The sequence below is a fragment of the Clarias gariepinus genome, chromosome 13 (assembly GCF_024256425.1).
Source record: "Clarias gariepinus isolate MV-2021 ecotype Netherlands chromosome 13, CGAR_prim_01v2, whole genome shotgun sequence".
Lineage (NCBI taxonomy): Eukaryota > Metazoa > Chordata > Actinopteri > Siluriformes > Clariidae > Clarias > Clarias gariepinus.
The window spans coordinates 18,915,896-18,931,358 of NC_071112.1; the positions used below are offsets into that span (position 1 = coordinate 18,915,896).

General features: G+C 38.3%; 1 protein-coding gene across 2 annotated transcripts; it reads right to left on the minus strand.

The window, feature by feature from the left end:
* Window positions 1-239: 239 nt before the first annotated feature.
* On the minus strand, window positions 240-12,026 carry hspa4l (heat shock protein 4 like). 2 transcript variants are annotated; one of them, XM_053510577.1, is made up of 19 exons: window positions 11,952-12,026; window positions 10,107-10,164; window positions 9,872-10,012; window positions 9,629-9,751; window positions 9,450-9,549; window positions 8,777-8,910; window positions 8,396-8,640; window positions 8,118-8,194; window positions 7,893-8,044; window positions 7,094-7,200; window positions 5,983-6,116; window positions 5,473-5,669; window positions 5,229-5,306; window positions 4,983-5,126; window positions 4,617-4,742; window positions 4,362-4,469; window positions 4,023-4,142; window positions 949-1,110; window positions 240-835 (listed from the first exon to the last, which is right to left on the minus strand). In XM_053510577.1, exons 1-19 carry the CDS (start codon window positions 11,972-11,974, stop codon window positions 674-676), a joined length of 2,391 nt encoding a protein of 796 aa, XP_053366552.1. In that variant the 5' UTR covers window positions 11,975-12,026; the 3' UTR covers window positions 240-673. The 2 variants fall into 2 exon arrangements, with proteins under 2 accessions (XP_053366552.1, XP_053366551.1); XM_053510576.1 differs by lacking the exon at window positions 11,952-12,026 and adding an exon at window positions 11,317-11,617.
* Between the last annotated feature and the right edge of the window lie 3,437 nt (window positions 12,027-15,463).

The following is a 15,463-nucleotide window of genomic DNA, read 5'->3' on the forward strand; positions in this document are numbered from 1 at the left end:
GGGAGTCCTATATATCCTTATATTGATTGTTAAATTAAGATGACTAGTACATAGACAGCACACCTTTAAATTCAATATAGAAATATATACTCTCTTTCATATATATATATATATATATATATATATATATATATATATATACATATATATATACATATATATATATTATATATTATATATATAATATATATATATATATATATATATATATATATATATATATATATATTTGTGCATGTTTATTCAATCTTAAAAATGATCAAGTAGCACTTTACATGTTCCTCAAACATGTTCCTGTGCAATAAAAATTACCTCTTTGACATAACCAGCCCAAATCCAGCTATTGCATTGTCTTAATTTATTGTTTTGTTGTTCAAAGTGGCAGCATTGTTTGATTGTTAAGCTACAACTAATTTGACTGAGTCTATTGAATGGACGTCTCACACTTGACCTACTGTTATACATAGCTGTAACATCCAAAAGATGATCTGAATCCAAAATGAAATAAATACAACAGAAAACCAACCGAAAATTAGACTTTCACAAGCAGAGGTGAAAACTACAACCAGTGGATTTGTGGACAAAGAGACTTGTGCTGGCTACAGGTTAGGAGTCAGCTGCACGGATCTGATGGAGTTTTCTATAAGAATGAGGGCAAGGCTGGATAAGCAGTTCAGTTCACTTCCATTTCTCCATGGTTCTTAGACTGCTGGTTGCTCTTGCCATCACCAGCATGTCCTGCTGCTGGACCATTGTGAGCGCTGTTATCCTCTGATGACTCCTCAACTTTGGGTTTGGGACGGTTCACCACAGGACTGCAAATTTCCTCCAACTCCTACAGATGAAGAAGACATACACAATACTCTTGTTTATGACCATACTTGTTAACATGATCCAGTTTTGCTTGTGACATCTTTTTTTTCCCCACTATTGACAAATGTCACTCACCTGAAACTTCTGTATGATCTCTGCTACTTTTACTGCTGGATCCTGAGAGACGCTGAGTTTGTTCTGAGCGAGCATCTTGCTATTCATCCAGCTCATTACCTCATTCACATTCTTCTCCACGGTGCTCATCTCCTCAGCGTTCAAGTGCTGATAACGTTCATCCTACGAGTCAAAACATACTCCACTGTTAAACTTGACAACCATACACAGACACATTGCTTTTACCATAAGGACCTTGTTTAAAGCTAATGCAGAATTGTTTCAGTGAGATCTCCTAATAATCTCTAAATATTTCTTTTATCTGTCTACCTGTAATCACAAAACTAAACTACAGTACCTCATATGTAGTTGCTTGCTATCTAAATAAAATTAACTAATAATAAGGGGTTCACATAGCACATAGCACTTAACCTAAACAAGACCAACTTATCAGGCTGTGGATGATGAAAATTATTAGCATTGTGACAGTAATTAGGCCAGTCCCAGCAGTGCCGAGATCTTTAGAAAATCCATTATAAAATGCTTTAAAGCGAGGTGGTAAACTTCTCCCAGGAGAATACCACCATAACAGCTCATTTGTAATACATTATTATATTCGTTAGCAAGAGACATTCATAACTTTTCTGTAATAATAACACATAGAGTACCAGTCAAAAGTTTTATTTTTCTACATTCTAGAACAAACCTGGGGATTTATAGACTATGAAATATCACATTAAATAATTAAGTAACAGCAACAATAAAAACAGTCAGTTGATATGTTAAGACATGAAAGTCAGCAGTTCTGGAATAGTTCTTGCACGAACAGTGTTGTGAAGTGCATTTGCAAATCTTATTAAGCACCATGATGAAACTGTTTCTTATGAAGACCATCACAAAAAACAAGACCAAAACTTACCTCTGCTGCAGAGGAGAAGTTAATTTAACAAGCCTCTAAAATTGTCAATTAACAGCACCTTAGATTAGAGCCGTTATGAAGGCTTTACAGACCAAACAGTGCAGAAGTATTCTTGCACTTTTCCACATTTTGTCACAATTGCACCTTTCCGCAAATGTAAATATATTTTATTGGAATTTTATGTGAAAGACCAACACAAAGTGGCACATAATTGTGAAGTGGAAGGAAAATGATAAATGGTTTTTAAAATCTTTTTACAAAAAAACAGCTGAAAGTCTTTTGGGGTATGTCCCTAACATCTTTGCACATCTATAGAGTGAAATGTTTCCCCATTCGTCTTTGCAAAATAACTCAAGCATCTGTAAACAGCAATTTTAAAATATTATCAGAGATCAATCATTATTTTCATCATTATTATCAGTCATTATCAATTGGATTTAGGTCTGGACTTCTGTTTTACCGTTCTAACACATAAATATGCTTTGATCTAAACCATTCCAATATAGCTTGACTGTATGTTTAAAGTTACTGTCCTGCTGGAAGGTGAACCTCTGCCCCAGTCTCAAAGCTTCTGTAGACTCTAAAAGGTTTTCTTCTAAGATTGGCTTGTATTTGGCTGCATCTATCTTCTCACTAACCTTGACCAGCTTCCCTGTCCCTGCTAAAGAAAAGCATCCCCACAACATTATGCTGCCACCACCATGCACAGTGCTAGTTCTCCCGCCACCTAAGCGTTTTGCATTTAGGCCAAAGATTTTGGTCTCATCTGACCAGATGGCTTATGGCTTTCTTCTTGCCACTCTTTCATAAAGGACATATTTAGTTGTCTACTAGTTGTCTATACATGCCCTGTATCAGTGGCGGCCGGCCCATAGGGGGCGCTGGGGCACCGCCCTCCCTTATAAGAGGGGCTAAAAATTTAAAATATATTTTTACAAATTAAGTTTTTAAATTCGGTTTACCCACCAGTATGTGCCTACATGCGATATGAATAACATATACAACATTTCCCACCTAGTGACATTCATTCACCAGTGAATTTCCACAGACAGACTTGTATCGTTCCTGTCATGGGGCGCTGAGAAAAAGCGCCCCTGAGTGCAGCCAAATAGCCCGTCATGTACTGTTGCTAGGGTAAATTAATAAATATGCGGCCAATCAGTTTCTCAGAATTTTATGGTCTTGGGGCGCTGAAAATTCTGCCCCAAGCAGCAGAAAATACCGCGAGATTTAAGTTTTTTTTCTTTTGAGGCGCCGTCAATCAGAGTAATGATGGCGAACTTAACGAGCGAAGAGCAGTTTCCACCAAATTCGGTGAGATCCTTATTAATTTACCCGTTTTAGACTGTTGTGTTAAATTGCATTTTTAAAACTGTTTTTCTTTGTGTGAACCACTTTGAGATGCAACTTTGCTTGAAAGGTGATCCAGCTGATCATACCCTTTGATGTTGGTTATTGTATTTGATACTCTTTTAAGCATGCATGGCGTATTATACAATGGAAATTTGTTCATTTACTTTATCTGTGAAACTGGTGATTTTGAGGAGGAAATTAAATCATTACTGTTAATTGTAATCATTGTCTGACTGTTGATTTTAATTTTTATATTGGACTAAGCAAAGAAATATTTTGTCACATTAGCCCCACCAGGAAAAATTTTCACCAGCCGTCACTGCCCTGTATAGAGAGATTCCCCCACGTGAGCTGTGGATCTGCTAATCCAGCTCATCCATGATGCAGTTTTTCACTAATGTTCTCTAACAAACCTCTGAGGGCATGACAGATTAAATCACCCATAGGTGGACTATTTACAGTACTAATTAGGTGACTTCTGAAGGCAATTGGTTTCACTGGATTTTGGTTCAAGTTCAAGAAGTATGACTACTTTTGCAAGGCACTGTAAGTAGTAGACACATCTTAATATCAACTGTTCAAAAGAGATGATTGTGTATTTTTGATGTCTTCAGCATTGTAAAGAATAAAAAATTTAGGAAAGACCATGGAATTAGAAGATCTGTCCAAACTTTGTACTAGTAGTTCATGTAAGTATGCTGTGCCCAAGACAAGTGTCTAACAAAAAAAATCATTTTAGATTTAAAATCCTTAGCTGTATTCTAAGTATATCTGTATATCAGCTGCTCAACACCTTAGTGCAGATCCAAGTATGCTTCTTTACCTTTTGCTTATATGCCTCCAAAACCTTCAAGAAGAACTGAATTTTCTTCCCTAGTTCATCGAAAGCTTGTGGCCTTTCCTCCTGCTCCCTGTGCCGCTCTTCAATGGGCTCACCAAACCTCTGTAAACATGCAAAATAACAAGGACGTACTAATATATGCACATAAGGAAATGTAAGATTCCATATTCAGTTGGAAAAATCCATGGATGTAGTTTAAGCTGGAGACTTATTAAACAGTTTGACCATTCTGTCACTTGATACCTACTCACTTAATAAATTCCAAAACAAAACAGCAGATTAAATCAATTAAATCAAAGCCTATGAAATTAAAATGCCTACTTTGAGTTCAGCCAGTTTATCCAGATATATTTCTTTTGGCTGGTCTTCACCCTCTTCATACAGCCAGTTCTCTGTATCCTCAAGCATAAGACTGAGTCTGCTGCTGTCCTGCAACGCACCCCAAATGCAATGGGCACAAGAGAATATCACTTTAGTCTTACTTTTGTGACTATAAATATATGAATGGATTACTGTACATGCAGAAGAGGTAGAATCTTGTTTTGTGACTAATGATTAAAGAGCTGGGTTCCTCACATCCTCAGTGATGTACTTTTCATAGATGCCACCCAGCTTGCCTCGCAGGTCATACACATATTCCTCCACAGCATTCTTGGCATCAATTCTCTCCTTCTCCAGTTTATCCTTAGCTATCATTGTATGCTGAAAGGGAGACAAAGATGTAATGTGTAATCAGATGCACAGGATTTTTTTACCATATACGGTATAGTATATATATGTCATAATATTAATAATCGGCACACAAGTAAAACGCAAAGTGAAAGGCAATATTTTGATATCAAGTATTTTAATGAAATTATGGGTCTTTGTGATTTCATCTGACAGCATGCAATGTGTGTTTAGGCTCAGGTGAATATTTAAACATAACCAAACTGAACTCACTTCCTCTTCCACAAGTCTGTTCAGCAGCTCTCTGTCCAGCTGCCTGACAGTGCAGGTAAGAATCGGCAATTCAAAACTCTTCACCTTTGTCTTGGGTTTGCTCGACCCTGCACCCTGCTCTTGCTTTTCAGGAGATGCACCATCCTTTAAACAAACAAAAGGTCTAACTAAACATGTTTACAACCGTACAGATCCTTGTTACTTTTTAAAACATAGTGTTTCAAAGACCATATTGTTTCTAAGTACCTTAGTATTAATGCCTTGTACTTTCCCCTCTTCATTGGGCTGCTCCCATTGTCCATCTTGGTCCACTTGCATTTTAGTCTAAAAAACAGATATCACTATTAGCATCGGTGGCATCTGATTCTTCATTTCACTTCATGTTAATGAATTACTCCTCCACACATTCGCGGCAAAAGGTTAAACTGTTAAGCTTATCTGTCATTACACTTCCAACCAAACAAGAAAAAAGATGCTTTATTTTTTCCACCTGCTCTTCTTGCCTGCTCTCATTCTGAACAGTGGGCTCCATTTCCATCTGCACGTCCTCTGCTTCACCCTTCTGCTTCTCGATCAGTGAGGCACTGGATACACTGAAGATGCCGTGCACATTTACACGCACTTTCACCTTGACCTTTGAACTGTCTCCATCTGGCTGAGCCACAACATTCTGGATAGTAAAACGGCCTAGAAGACATTAAGATTATTTCAGGTATCCTGTGGTAACTCTCTTTGTGACCCTTGTAAGAAGTAAAATAAAAAAAAGCATGTATGCACTCACACTGAAGAATAAGAAGGAAATTGAGAGAGGAAATCTTTTTGGAGTACTCAAGATCTGACACGGGGCTCCATTTCTCTGACTATAGCCATTTTAGCTCAGATTGGCCCAGATACATCATCAAGGTACCATTGATATCAAAATGAGAGCTAGGTGTCAGGATATCATTTAAATCCTGGAATTATTATTTTTAGGATCAGTATGTTTTATAACACATCTCACCTATTGCAGTGTCTGGGTATGGCAGATCTTGTGAAGTGCTGTAAAACGCTTGCAGATCAAATGGCTCTTTCTTGTGGAAAGTAATGACTTTGGAGAAGGGTGCTGCATGGTTTTTGCTGTACACCTCACAATCACTAAGAAAAGAGAATAGTAAAAGAGAAAAAACACTAAGTAGGCCATGGTATCCATGCCACACAACTCACATATCAGTCACATATGGACAGATAGATATTTGTGCTGATTAGCCTGCTTTGCTAATGCGTTCTTAACATTTCATTACCAGTGACTGAGAAGACACATGTGAAATAAAGTGGTGGGTGTAAATGCCTTTGGAAAATAAACTAAAAGCAGATAATCTAAGGGTGCTTTCACACCTATAGGCTTTAATCTGTTTAAATCAACCCTTTGTAAGTTTTCCGTCTTGGTGTGGCTCATTTTTATCTACTGATAATCTGATCTCGATCTAAATCTGGAAAACTCTACGTATACCTAACTAAAACATGACCAAGGCACTGCATATACCTGATGGATATTTTGACGTATCTTCGGCTAATGAGAGATCGTTAGGATTAAGGCTCAGGCCTTCAACGACTCAAGTACATTAACATGTTGTTTTAAATTTTAAACTGCATGATTTGTCTAACATGATAAATGCAAGCAATGTAATAATCAGTAACCAGGGCAACGACTAACCTACACAGGCTCCAGCTTCATCATGAAATTTCTGTTACAAAAACATGGAGTATTCCACAGTACAGGATAATCTTCCTGTATTTACTTTTTTTGTTCAAGCAGCAGAAACATCTGACCAGTAAGCAGAGAGGGCGGTCTCAAACCAAGGGGAAAAAAACACTACAAGTTTAGAAACTAATTTAGTGATTTGGCCCAGAGCAAACAAACTAAGGTGTGAAAGCTCCCTAAGAACACATTCTACAAAATGACACAAGATAAAACTGTAGTTTTGGGGGATTTTTATCAGAAGATGAAACAGTCCATTAGGGCATTACAGACTTGAATTTTGTAACAAATATTTATCCCATACCAATATTAAATTACTTATTATTTAAAAATTAATACGCATATATGTCACATTTGTATTTGTAGCTCTTACCTAACACCCTCATCTGTGGGAGACTTCCAACGGAGAGTAATTGGGAAGGGAATGACATCAGTGATAGAAAACTCACGGACTTTAAATGCTGGAGACAAGATTGCACACTACACACACACACACACATACATAAACGCACACACAAAACAACCACACAATATTGGCAAACATCATACAAACACATAAAAATGCTTTTTTAATGAGCACAATAAAACTTTTTGTACGGTTTAGAGCAAGAACTCCTTATATGTTCATTCATTCTCCATACCGCTTATCCTGTACAGGGTCACTGCAGGCCTGGAGCCTATCCAAGGAGACTCCCATTCCAGGGCACACACACACAGTGCATAATTTGGGAACACCAATACTATTCAGCCTTTGGACTTAGGGAGAAAACCGGTAGGTCCAAATACACTGGCCCGAAGGAAGTCTACAATTTTCATGATCCTCTGTCCTCTACCTTGTTATGCAGTCAAGCACCTATCCTTGCTCAAAGTCACCAGATTATAAATGCTATTTACCTGTTTGCAGTCATTCTCTATAAATAAACCAGAGCAAGGTCTCGCTTCAGCATTTTATCTGCCACAAGGCAAGGTCTTTATCTGTTTGTCTTAATTAGTATTTAACCAAGGCCTGCATTATGTTTGCTGATTTATCCGATCAACCGAGAATGCACATTTGAGTACTGTCTATTTTTGGTGGTAATAAAACCAGAAGTCCATCTGTCTACTTTAGGTTAAAGCAGATACAGATAATAGGTCGTAGTGACCTGGTAACTGGTGCATGACTGACTGTTTACCTGTAGTGCACATCCCCGTGCCACTGCTTCATCTGCATTCAGGGTGGTACTGATGTCTTTACAGAAGAACTTAGAAATTCTCTCTTTAATCGCTGGAATCCTAGTAGCACCACCAACGATTTCAACTGCATAGATGTCATCTCTGCCTAGTTCTGCCACAAAAAAGAAACCAGTTACTTTTAATGCATATTATAAGCCAGAAGCCAAGCTGCTTATTTTACTTACTTGATTGTTCCATGACAGCTCTAAGTGGTGCTTCCACTCTCATCAGAAGCTGGGCACACAGATCCTCAAACTGGCCCCTGTCAAATTAGAACAGCAAAATCATTGCAAAATAGAAATACACTTAAAAAGCTATAAAACACTAAATCTGTTTAAAAATATGAACATGTGAATAAAGACTAACAGAGATATGAACATGAACATGTTCATTAGCTTGAACATGAACATTGGCTTAATGGTGATTCATGTTGTATGAGTCTACTAATCTTGTGTGACATTACCTATTCATCTTCCCTGAAACATCAATGTCATTCATGAAGCACTCAATGTTAAGTGGTAGCTCTGAAGAGTTAGCACTTATAAGCTTTTTTAGCTTTTCACACTCTTGGAAGAGCCTCAGCAGGGCACGAGGGTTGTGCTTCACATTTAACTTATAACGGACTTTAAACTCTTCACAGAAATACTCAACGAGTGCTTCATCAAAGTTACGGCCACCCAAATAGGGATCGAAAGCTGTGGCCAACACCTGTGGAAGGAGAAACAAGGAGCTTATTAGGGTTTTTGGCAAACTTTTAGAACTGCTAGGAAATGAAATGTATTCTAAAGTGCACTCGTGGAATACAGTTACAAATACAAACAACAAGGCTGAATGTGCCACTGACCTTTAGTTTTCCCTTGTTGAATGATACAATTGACACTTGATATGACGAGTGGCCAATGTCCACAAAAACAACATTACGGGGTTTTTCTTCTGGGTTAGGTAAGTCTTGCTTGTAGATCCCATAGGCTAACGCCACTGCAATAAAAGTCCATCGAGACATGGCTCAGAGAAATATTACAGAAAAGCAATTTGGGATTTACTTCTTGGCCCAAAGCATAAAGTATTGTTAGTACTTGCACATAATATAATCGCTATCTCATAAAACAACACATTAACAAGGAAGACCAGCATCACTGTCGCTGCAAGGAGAGCAGGATCTGACAGTGCTGTCCTTGGTGCTGAAAATCATATCTGACTGTTTAGATCATATTATGACCAAAATGGTACACTGTTCATAATAAACTGGATGACTAAAACATTTTATAGACATGATTGTATGACTGTATTATTGTGTGCAGGCAGTCTTGGCAACACGATTCCTCTTCAAAGTGACACCAGAGATTATGCCTCTTTTTAAACCTGACAGACTGACCATACATTCAAGATGAATGCATATTCATAGAGAGCAATATCTTGGATAAGTAAACAGAGTTGATTTTTTTTTTTACACTGGCTACTAGGATGCACTCTATTAATATAAATTACTGATAGATAAAAATGCATGTCTTACAGACCTGCTGTTGTATCATTGATCAGCCTCAAGCAGTTCAGCCCAGCGATCTGAGAGGCATCAATCATTGATCTTCGCTGTGCATCTGTATAGAAACTAGGAACCTATCCAAAAAACTTTCGTGAGAATTGTGTTTAAGTTATGGACAGTTTTTTTTTTAGGATAAATGCTGACATTACTTACAGAAATCACACAGTCCACCACTGGCTTCTTGAGTGCACTCTCAGAAGTCTCTTTCAGCTTAGTGAGCAACATAGCTGTCACCTGCTCAATAGTGAACACCTTATCCTCATCCAGGTAACGAACCTTAAAAACATCAAAAACAAAACAAGGGACCTGTGTGTGTATCTGTTTCAGCAGAGCTTTGCATATTTAAGGTGTACAGTAATGACAGAACACAGTTGGTGCGAAACATGTAAAGCTTACTTTTATTCCAGTGCTGCCATTGGCAAGCTTGTGAAGACTGTAAGGTAACTTGGATTTTTCCTTTTGAACAAAATGATCATCGAATGCCCGACCATGGAACTTCTTAAAGCCATAGACTGTGTTCTTACAGTTTGTTATAATCTGTAAAAAAAAATCTTATCTTCAATACACCCCAGTTCCAACAATCTGCTTGGTTTATTTTCTGACAAGACAAGTCTTTGCTACTCCTCTGTACCTGACTCTTTGCGGCATTTCCGATGGTTCTGTTTTTAGATGCCAAAGAAATACAAGCTCTGTGGGAAAAGAAGACAATTTTTGTCATTGATTCCCCTGCCATTATACTCCAGCAGTATATCCCTAGTATTAATAAACATTAGGACAACAGGACAGAGAGAGGACATTCACCCTGCTTTTATAAATGTAGTGTGCTTCAGTGTGCTACCCACACTGTTTTAATAATTTATCAGGAGCATGTTGAATACCTTGAAATTACAGGTTGTACCAAAGGTTTCCAAACATTCATTTGTTTGTTTATCTTATATACAGCTTATTCTGTACAGGGTCATGAGAACCTTAAGCCTATGGCAGGGAACACCCTGGACAAAGTACCAATCCACTGCATGGCACACACACTACGGGAAATCTGGGAATGCCAAATGACCTAATCTGCATGACTTGGCCTATGAGAGGAAACCGGACTACCTGGAAGAAACCCACAGAACACTGGGAGAACATGCAAACTTCACACACACAGACCTGCAGCATGACTCAAACACTTGACTACACTGCCAGTTTCGATACATTTTTACAACAATTTACAGATTTATGCAATCACCCGCACATCAGATGAGTGGGAGAGATGACTCTCTGTGTGTGTTTACAAATAAATGTTGACCATGCAAAAGACGATTTTTTTTTTTTTTTATAAAAATTCTTCTACAGTATGTAACCAAGATTTCTGCAACACCAAGAAAGTATAAACAACAACTTTTCCTAGGCATGGAGACTACACATGATCTGAATATACCACAGAAAAACATTTTATTTTACAGCATCCCAAACAGCAATTAATCAAATGAGTCATAATGATTCACAAGTGCTGGGCAACAGTGCAGGATCCAAAGTGATAACCTCTTACAGAAGGCCATCACCGAGCTAACACAGGTTTAACCTCAGCCAGGGCGTAGCTTTGGCCCAGGAGTCACTGCACTTGTGCTGGGTTTCAGTGAAGGAGATCTCTTCCTTCTCGATTACAATTCAATTAGAGGTCTGACTCTATCCCACAAAATACAGGCCACTGTAACCCTGGGACAAATAGGAATCCCCTATAGCAGACTAGGGGATAAAAAAAAAAACACACCGGTGTAACTGGGCACATGACCAGTTCTTCAACAGAAAACACTGCGTAACAAAACTACAGTATCGCTTTCCAGTCGTGTACTTACGGAGTGCATCTGTCACTGTATTCATTTGCAATTGTTTCAATGCCGCCGCTCCTGGCAACAGCGATGTAACAGTTCTGAAATCCCACATCAAACCCTACCACTGACATTTTCAACCTTTATTTCGTATAGTCACTCTTTTACAAATAGGAATGAGAAGAAAAAACAAACACTGGTAATCTCAAATATGTGACTATATCTACCCTAAAATTTACAGTCGCGCTAAGAGTCAATAGCTATTATGTAAGCTAGGCTTTAGCCAACCCTTTAGAGACTAATCCTAAAACAGGACGGTTCTGCTGCACTCTCGCAGGCTGCACTGATGTTCTCCACCGGTAACACTGCGCACTGGAACAGGATGCAGCCCCGCCCCCTGTGCAATGTGATTGGATACTGGGCGCAGAACAGCACCTCGATTGGTGCAACGGGAGAGATAAGGAGGAAAAATCTAGAAGCTCGCAAGACAAGCGAGGCATTCTACGTCATCAGGACGACCGGGCGGCTGAGTGACCAATGAGAGACTGTCGATGACTGTCGCTCAGCCAACCAACAACATAATAATAATAACAATAATAATAATAATAATAATCAACATCATCATCGTTACCATAATCATCATAAACAGCAAACTATCTTACACTTTTGGTTTGTTCTTTAACATATTCTTAGGAACACCATACTAATACGGTGTTTGACCCCCTTTCGCCTTCAAAACTGCCTTAATTCTACGTGGCACTGATTCAACAAGGTGCTGAAAGCATTCTTTAGAAATGTTGGCCCATATTGATATGATAGCATCTTGCAGTTGATGGAGATTTGTGTGATGCACATCCAGGGCACGAAGCTCCTGTTCCACCACATCCCAAAGATGCTCTATTGGGTTGAGATCTGGTGACTGTGGGGGCCATTTTAGTACAGTGAACTCATTGTCATGTTCAAGAAACCAATTTGAAATGATTCGAGCTTTGTGACATGGTGCATTATCCTGCTGGAAGTAGCCATCAGAGGACATGGTGGTCATAAAGGGATGGACATAGTCAGAAACAATGCTCAGGTAGCCCGTGGCATTTAAACGATGCCCAATTGACACTAAGAGGCCTAAAGTGTGCCAAAAAACATCCCCCACACCATTACACCACCACCACCAGCCTGCACAGTGGTAACAAGGCATGATGGATCCATGTTCTCATTCTGTTTACGCCAAATTCTGACTCTACCATTTGAATGTCTCAACAGAAATCGAGACTCATCAGACCAGGCACCATTTTTCCAGTCTTCAACTGTCCAATTTTGTTGAGCTTGTGCAAATTGTAGCCTCTTTTGCCTATTTGTAGTGGAGATGAGTAGTATCCGGTGGGGTCTTCTGCTGTTGTAGCCCATCCGCCTCAAGGTTGTGCATGTTGTGGCTTCACAAATGCTTTGCTGCATACCTCGCTTGTAACGAGTGGTTATTTCTGTCAAAGTTGCTCTTCTATCAGCTTGAATCAGTCGGCCCATTCTCCTCTGACCTCTAGCATCAACAAGGCATTTTCGCCCACAGGACCGCCGCATACTGGATGTTTTTCCTTTTTCACATCATTCTTTGTAAACCCTAGAAATGGTTGTGCGTGAAAATCCCAACCATGCCACGCTCAAAATTGCTTAAATCACCTTTCTTTCCCATTCTGACATTCAGTTTGGAGTTCAGGAGATTGTCTCGACCAGGACCACACCGCTAAATGCATTGAAGCAACTGCCATGTGATTGGTTGATTAGATAATTTCATTAATTAGAAATTAAACAGGTGTTCCTAATAATCCTTTAGGTGAGTGTATGTAGTACATCATGTGAGTAGATATCAAATAAGCACTAACTAGACTAGCTACCTACCCCCCTAATAGTTGCACACTAATATTATGTTAAAGCACCTTTAATTAACATTAACAACACATTTAATGTACATTTGTCTTAACAACCCTATGCAACCTTGCATAAGATTCTTGTTGCGATCCTGTATCAAAGGCAGTAGAGTCAAACCACTTCATAAGGTCTTCTCTAGCACTGCCCAAACACCTTTGATAAGAGTTCTGACCTTATCCCCATCAGAACCAATCTTTCACAAAGTCCATAAATTCTTGACATTGTTGTCCTGAATATGCCTGTAGCGTTGGGGGAAAAAAACAATGTGTTACTGTGATAACCTGGTCATTCAGTACATTTAGGTCATCAGCTTCAGTCTTCATCTTTTGCCACACAATGTTGCTGCGTCTAGATCTGACCAATTGAAGCAAACCCAGATCATAAACACACCCTCCAAAGGTTTGTACAGTAAGCACTATGCATGATTTATGTGCCTGACTGATGCCCCCATCATTCTGAAATATACTCAGTCTGGACTCTTCAGACTATATGACCCTTTTTTTCTCCAAAGTGCAATATTTATGGTCCCTAGAGATTTAAAGCCTTTTTTTCTGATTATTCTCATTAACAAATGGTATATTGCTACAAAGTTGTTTAGTTCCAATTCTGTTCTCATCACATTGAATTAAATGTTTTTCCCTTACTATTTAACATAGCAGTGATTACTACTACTAATATATTTTTTAATGAATAAATTAACTTTTTTGAGCTATCTGCAACCATGATCATTTGTGATATTTTCCCCACAAAGGATCTGCACCATTCTTTGAGGATTAATAAGTTTGTTGAACAGTGCTTAATCAAATTATTTTAGCAATCTATTTAGTTGGTGTTTTGCTTTTTTACATCAAAATAAAAAAAAAATCCATTTTGCACTTAAGATATTTCACATATCTGTACTTTATCCGAATAGATTTATTAGTAGATACGTTTTACTTTTTCTCCATTACATCCTACAGCAAACATCTGTACTTTGTTCTACACGTCACATCTTGACTATTATTTGTACTTGCATGACTTTTCTTCCCTTACCTTAACCGTGCAGCTGAAAGCAGAGAGATTGGATTTACCAGCTGCATTTTGTTGGACAATGAACGGAAGGATCAGCTGAGATTGGCACTAATCAGCAGTGCGAGGGCTGAGTCGTTTCACATACAACGGTGTCAATAGGTCAGACAGAATGATGCAACAAATAAGAAAAAAACCCACTCAGGCTTTGGTCTCCTTCCAATATCTAACTCTCCAGTTTGGGTAAGCCTGTAGACTCAGCTTCCTGCTCTTGGCTGACGAGAGCAATGTGGTACAGTATCTGCCTCAAAGCTGTGTGTTCTAAGGTGCTTTACTGCTCACTATGGAGTGGGCATGTCAATGACCCACTCTGAACGTTCCAGTAAGAAAATAATATCAGACATGGTATACCAAGAACAGTACTTTGTTTAACGTCTGAACAATACACATAACTTGCAAGCATCAAATTCCCCCACTTTATTAAAATGGGACGGTGACTGAACACTTTGTTATGATCACCTGTAGTTATACATAAATTCATCAGGCTGCAAAAAGTTTGATGCATAATATCATGCAGATACATGTCAAGAGTTTCAATTTATGCCCAACTCAAACATTAGAATGTGTGTGAATCTGATCTCAGTGACTTTAAGTATTTCAGAAACGTATCTCCTCTGTCACATATTAGTCTCTAGAGTTTGTGCAAAATGGTGAGAAAAAACACTATCAACATTATAACACACATATCTACAGTGCTGATGAGACAGGACAGAGAAGAATGCACAGCTTGGTCTACGATGTTGTAAATGTAATCGTCGTGGTAACATGCCCTACTAGTACCACTGTTGGCCGCTAGAGGGCTCTATAATCTTTTTAGAGTTTCTGCTGCTTCAATGTCTAGAATGTTCATGCATTTGGATGTACTGTATATGTTATTTTGTTTCCAAAGGTTTAAAATCTTGATTATTTATAACATTTGCGTTCTATTCATCAGCCTATTCAAAGGCATTGAAATTCAGTTTGGACTTATTGTTATTTTGGACTTGTTATTTTTGTGGTAAAAACAAAGGGTTATGTCATAGGATATACTGTATTTTAAGTTACAGATATGAATTTAACCCAATATTATTTAAATAATATATTTATTAAACTAATATTACAATACTACTTGTTTAAACAGGCATTGCAATTGAATAATTGTGGTTAAAAAATTGTTTAAAATATTGATTCACAGCACTATTAA

What these genes read in the sequence shown, in the direction of transcription:
- hspa4l (XM_053510576.1), bottom strand. Translation starts at nt 11,423, where the DNA reads ATGTCAGTGGTAGGGTTTGATGTGGGATTTCAGAACTGTTACATCGCT. An exon ending in GTTTCAGGGAAGATGAATAG is followed by an intron (nt 8,195 to 8,395) that starts GTAATGTCACAC and finishes CTAATTTGACAG; the next exon opens with GGGCCAGTTTGAGGATCTGT. An exon ending in ATAAACTGGCTGAACTCAAA is followed by an intron (nt 4,143 to 4,361) that starts GTAGGCATTTTA and finishes GCATGTTTACAG; the next exon opens with AGGTTTGGTGAGCCCATTGA.